Below are 6,389 nucleotides of genomic sequence, written 5' to 3' on the forward strand. Positions count from 1 at the left end.
GAACCAAACTTGAGCACATGCTTTTGTATAATTTCAAATGCTTTCTACTGCTCTGCAGTCTCATTACAAATAAGGTTTTGTCTTTGGCCTTAGAAATCCTTATTACTTATTTTTTTCCTTGTTCTTAAACTATGGATGAAAATACCTAATTTCTTTCTTTTTAAAGATTTATTTGTTTATTTGAAAGAGAGAGAGCATGCACGCACAAGTAGGGGGAGGGGCAAAGGAAGAGGAAGAGAGAATCTCAAGCAGATTCCCTTCTGAGTGCAGAGCCTGATGCGGGGCTTGATCTCATGACCCTGATGATCATGACCCAAGCCGAAATCAAGAGTTGGATCCTTAACTGACTGAGCCACCCCAGTGCCCCTCCAATTTATTATTTAAAAAAGATTTGGCTTTGTATTTTCCCAACATCTTGAGAAAGTATAAAAGTCACATACATGTACATATTCAAATAGCAATTCTGAAGTTTACAATGTACTTCACACGCATTTTCTGACTTGAGGGAGACAGAGAATGTGTCCTCATGCCCATTTTTTTTTTTTTTTAGAATTTCAGCAACAGTATTTTTATTTGTAAATCATGCAAAGGCCTATGAAATAGGTTTTCTTAGAACAGACCCATCTTGGCTAACTCAGTGGCAGAATTCAAAAGTGAAAAATTAAGATATATTCTTTGTACAGAAGAGTCTTTAATAAACCCAAGGAATGTTTTCCACCAAGATACAAACTAGACCCTAGTTTTGCACGCAAAGGCTGATGACTTTTATCACACACCAAGATTTGCTTTAATAGTTAAGGGTCAGCAGTCAGGCTAGCAAAAAGTCACCAAGACAACAAAACATTTCCATGAGAGTAGTCATTTATTAACTGGCCAGATTACAAAAATAATCATGGCAGATACCTTAGTTCATCCTTCTAATAAGCCTATTGATCTGGTCTTCCCTGTTACCGGCATCTCCACCTTCTACAAAATGGGTGGTCTCTTTCTTCATTCCCCCTCGTGGAGAAGATAATTTGAAGGGCCATAAGAAGTTGTTTGCTTCTTTGAAACGTTTTCCAACAGTATAGATCTCATGAGTCAGATCCTCCATGCAGATGATGCCATATTTACCAAGAGATCGGGCAATCAATGTGTTATCTGTCAGGGCAATTCGCTTCTTGTTGATTTTGCCATAACCACGCTTGTAGATCAATTCATTCACCGACTTCAGATTTGGGTACCCCCATGCTATATAAGGTTCCACAATCCTTAGCATGTTAACTGAAGCCTTGTTGAGCTTAACAAAGGTGCCATTGAAGATCTGGCGAAGGCGAAGAAGCTGCAACACCTTTCGAACCTTTGGGCTCACACCATTGATACCTCTGATCCTGATGACAAATGCCAATTTGGGTTCCGCAGGTACGTAGAAGTTGCCAGCTTTTCTTGCCATCCTTGCCATTCGAATCTCAGTTCTGTACATCTGCCTATATTCCTTGTGGTAATGCTTAGCTTTTTCATAGATAAGCTTCCTTCTTGCCTTTCGAAGCATCTTCTGAGCAAACTTCTTCCTCAGATGCTTGATCAACTCTGCAAAATTCCTTCGCTTCTTCTTAAGGGTTTCTGGCACAGCAGGAACCTTCTTTTTCTTCTCTTCTGCACCCTCCATGGTTCCAGCTGGAAAAGAGTCCTCATGCCCATTTTAAACCCAAGGTAATTGAGACTCCAAGACACTAAGGGGTGAATTCAGGTTAAGGAGCCAGTCTTCTGCTTTTTCAATCACCTGACAGTATCTTCATGATAACATTCACTTTGGAAATGAAAATAAATCAGTCACACCTCCTCTTGGCTGTAATGTGAGCTCCCTGCTCTCTGTCAACTATCTGGCTGTTGTACTTGAAATCTCAAATGCATTTTTATCAAGGTTAACAATGAATCTGGGTTGATATGGAAGTCTATTTTCCCTTCTATTACTTGCATTCTGGTGCTGGTGGGGTGTATATTTATTTATATTTATATATAAAATTAGAGTTTAACTCTTGTTCATGAGGCATCCTTAGTAAATTTGAGTTCCTTCTATTTTCCTCATATGAATTGAAGACACAAAACAAAAGCCAACCTGAATGCAAGCTAACACATAGATGGTTTCCTTGGTAACACGTATGTGAAAGACTACAAAATCTCCCCAATTTCCATTCCTCCTTTCACAGAGGCTGTTCAGACTGCTAATATGGGTGTGCCTGTGTGATAGCAAGCCATTTTATGTGAGAGTAAGTGCTTGTAACAAACAGGGTGAGGGCAAGGGAAAAACAATATTTAGCCAAAAGCAAGTACGTAAGAGAAATCAACTCTCAACAGTGGGTATGAAGAGGAAGAAACATGAAGCCAAGAGATCCAATTTTGAGTTCTTGTAATGCAATGAAAAAAAAAAAAACACTTAAATGACTGTAACAGCACATGAAAGAAAATGATGTTGTTCCTAAAATGAAGGTCATAACCCAAATCTATTTGTGTTCTATTAGTTGCCATGTTAAAGAGTGGTGTGTTCTGGGGCTTACTGTGCCTAAGGTTTTCTGTATATTATTTCAACTAATTCACAGTTATCTCAAGAGGAAGATGATCCATTTTTCAGGCTGGATAACTGAGCATTAGAGAGGGTAAGGATTCATCTAAGATCACTCCCCCAGGATATGGTGAGGCCAGGACTTCAATCCAAGTATCTGACTCCATTGCCAAACTCTTAACCACGAAGTAACGTTCTTGCCCCAGAGCTCTGACTGTGGTGACGCCAACAGGAGAAGAAGACAGTGTCCTTGAGGTCTGTCTGTGAGATCATCAGCCGCTTCATTCTTTCGGGCTAGTTTTAAGATCTTATTGAATATTTGAACAAATTTTTAAAAACCTGCTTTTCTATGATTATGGGGCCATAACATCATCATTAAGCATGTTCTTGGTAAGCTACAGAAGGTGGCGGACAAATGCAATTCATTAGGATGGGAATGAAATAAATTATTTGTTCAGGTATTTGAAAGGACAGGACAAGATAGAGTTTAACTCATATATATGATATGAGTTATATATATATATATATATATATATATATATATTTAAGTTGACATTCAAGATTTTTGGCTAACTTCATACCATTTGTTGACCATGTACTACATACATTCAATGTTTGTGGTTTGCCATATATTACAATATTCAAACCTCACTGGAACTGAATCAATTTGGTATTATTCTTCCAGTTTTAGATTAATATACCTAGGCAATATAAATATCTTCTTATCAGTAGAACCAAAACTTGAACAAAACTTGAACACATGCTTTTGTGTAATTTCAAATGCTTTCTACTCAAATATATATATATATATAAAAGAAAGAAGATCTAGGAAGTCAGGTGGAACACTACTAGCTGGAATAACTCTAGATCTGAGCAAGAAAGATGTTATTTTGTTCTGGTTTTGAGAACAGAAGTAAAGATGGCTACTCACTGATTAGTTCCCCTTTGCTAATTTTACATATAGGCATTTTTCAAGTAATCTAATGTAGAAGTTCTTGTCAAAATGAACAAACAGGTATTCTGTAAAATCACCTGTTAAAAAATCACAGCTTATAAAGAAAAATGAGATTGGATTAGACCACTCAAAGCTTATGCAATTATAACCAGTGAGCTAACCAAATTAATAACTCTCCCAATATAAGATTAAAAGTTAAAAGAACATTCATTAATAAGGATACTTTTAAGTTAATAAATACAAAAATATTACAGCACTTACTTGACAAATAATGTAAGTGAAAAAAAAGATAACTTGATGGAAGATTGTATAAGATAGGATTGCTGCTGTTGAGTTATAGAAACAAAAGTGAAAAGCACAGATATTGGTATTTGTTATGTTTTTTTCAGTGTTCTCTCGGAAAATATTTCATAAAAACTAAAAAATAAATACAAATTAAAAAGGAAGTATAAATGAAAATAATGTTGTTGGGAAAATATATGAAAAAAATGTATACCCCTTACCAACAAATTGAATCAGAACAGCTTTGCCATCATCTTTCTAGAGATGTTGGAAATTTATTTAAACCATCCTCCATATTAAGAAAAAAAAAGGTGAAACAACAAAATAAACCAGAGAAAAGCGAGAAAAAATGGTAGCTCCTTTGTTTCCCTAAAACTTCCCTGATCTTTCTCAGGAGCCACTGCCAACTTCCTAAGTAGAAGCAAACATACACACACATACAATTAGTTGAACCAGTTTCAGAATTTCATCCAATCTAACAATATAAATGACGATTCTGGTTAGCATCATTGCTCTGGATTGATTAGTCAGCTGACAGAGAGCTCCCATCTCCCCCTGCTCCTTTCCTAAATGGCATTGCACCATAGGGGGAGGGAAATACATGATATCAAGGCATTCAGTGGATGCTTTGGTTCTGTGCTGATATATAATTGAGCTCTTGCTGGCATCTTCTGAGGTACACGTGGGCTGATTGAGTACCTGGTGTGATTGTCATTTGTAAAAAGAAATACATATTTGTTCGTCATCCCCACTTCTAGCACAGAGCTTCTAAAACCCTTGAAGAAATTCCAAGGTGTCTTTGGTTTTGTTAATGAGGTGACTTTTGGAATGCCCCTAAATCACCTAAGGATAAGGGCTATTTGCTAGGAGAACCAAGCCTGTGACTAGAGGGTTGGAACTTTCAGTCCCAGATCCCTGACCTGAGAGATAAGACGGATTAGAGGTTGAATCCATTGCCAATGGCCAAAGCTTTAATTAATCGTGCCTATGTAATGAAGTTTCCTTAAAGATCTGAAAGGACGGGGTTCATAGAGCTTTTAGGTTGGTGAATATGGGGAGATTCTGGGATAATGGTTCTCTTAGAGAGCCTGGAACCTCTACAGCCATTCCTCACACCTTGTCTTAGGCATCTCAGCCCTCTGGATGTTCATCTGTTGCTTTATCATATCCTTTTATAATAAACTGGTAATTAAGTGAGTGAATATGTTTCCTGGGTTCTGTGAGCTACTCTAGCAAATTAACTGAACCCAAGGAAAGGGTCATGGAAACCTCTGATTTATAACCAATTGGTCAGAAACATAGGTGGTAGCCGGACTTGAGATTAGCATCTGAAGTAGGGGGCAGTCTCATAGAACTGACCCTTTACCCTGTGGGATTTGACACTATTTCCAGATGGATAGTGTCAGAATTAAGTTAAATGGTAGTATACCCAGGGTGCCTGGGTTGCTCAGTCGGCTAAGTGTCTAACTCTTGATCTTAGCTCAGCTCTTGATCTTGGGGTCTTGATTTCAAGCCCCATGTTGGGCCCCATACTGGGCATGGAGCCTACATTAAAAAAAAAAAGTATACCCAACTGGGTGAACTGATGCTAGACCATTGCTTGTATGTGTGGGGAACTTCCCCTCCACACAATGGAATTTAGTCCAGAATCCTTTTACATAGGTATTCTCTTTACATGGCTACTGAAGTCTGTGGTTGAGAAAATAGTGGTACCTTTTTTTTATTTTTTCTTGTCTCAGCCATAATTCAGGAGACTTACCCTGCTGACTCCCCATCCTTTCTCTTCCTTTTGCCCTGAAGATGCCTCGGAGTATCCACCGTATATTTAATGAAGCCCCTCAGCCGGGGTGTCAGTGCCATAGTCTCTGTGGATAGTACTGTGCTTTCCCCCACTGTGAACTCTGGCAGGCCAACTGGCTCTTAATTCAACATGCAGACTTGCAGGAAACTGAAGAAGAAGCAAGTGGGCAAGAGACACACTCTCTCTGCCTAACTGTCCCAAAGTTGCCTCATTTCCATGGAGGACCTCCTGGGACAGATAGTACCTTTTCTTCCAGATTCATACATCCAATTTCAGGGGAAAGTACCCTGCTTTGGGCATCTCCCTAACACACTGAACAGCCCTCCACCTCTCTAGGCTGAAATCTGCCAAAGCAATGTGCCCCAGGTTTTCCTGTCTCTCATCCCTCTCTCCTCTCATTGCATAAAATACCACTTGGCCAGAAGCATCAGCCTTTTTCTTCCTCTCTGGTCGGGACTGACTTCTACATTATTTTGCTCTCCTTGTTGAGGTGGCATGTGTTCCCTCGGCCTTCTCTTACACTCTGATGAAAGAGTAAATCAAAACCTACTCGTGGACAGGGAAATATTATTTGAAATATATATTGAAAAAAGCTGCAAGGCAAAAGTAGCCATTTCACATTTTTGCTTCCATCTAAACCTTTGTTTGAAGAAAGACTTGGTTTTGCAGTTTAAAATTTTGATAGAGAGATGAATGGAACTAGGGAGTGTTGAGGGAGAGTAAATAATAGGGAAAAGGATGATTTTTAGCAATGTAAGGTAAACAACATAGCAGCCTTGTGAAGATACAAATGAATGATTCAGACAAGG

At 38.6% G+C, this 6,389-nt stretch overlaps 1 protein-coding gene across 1 annotated transcript; it reads right to left on the reverse strand.

The window, feature by feature from the left end:
* Positions 1-835: 835 nt before the first annotated feature.
* On the reverse strand, positions 836-1,651 carry LOC112829953 (large ribosomal subunit protein uL30-like). The gene has a single exon (XM_073877711.1). It carries the CDS (start codon positions 1,646-1,648, stop codon positions 905-907), a length of 744 nt encoding a protein of 247 aa, XP_073733812.1. The 5' UTR covers positions 1,649-1,651; the 3' UTR covers positions 836-904.
* Positions 1,652-6,389: the final 4,738 nt, after the last annotated feature.

Source organism: Callorhinus ursinus, unplaced genomic scaffold, assembly GCF_003265705.2.
Source record: "Callorhinus ursinus isolate GAN/ISIS: 27379988/994484 unplaced genomic scaffold, GSC_fseal_2.0 scaffold27, whole genome shotgun sequence".
NCBI classification, from domain to species: Eukaryota; Metazoa; Chordata; class Mammalia; order Carnivora; family Otariidae; genus Callorhinus; species Callorhinus ursinus.

Excerpts from the sequence above, each read along its gene's own strand:
- LOC112829953 (XM_073877711.1), bottom strand. The coding sequence starts at position 1,648 with ATGGAGGGTGCAGAAGAGAAGAAAAAGAAGGTTCCTGCTGTGCCAGAA.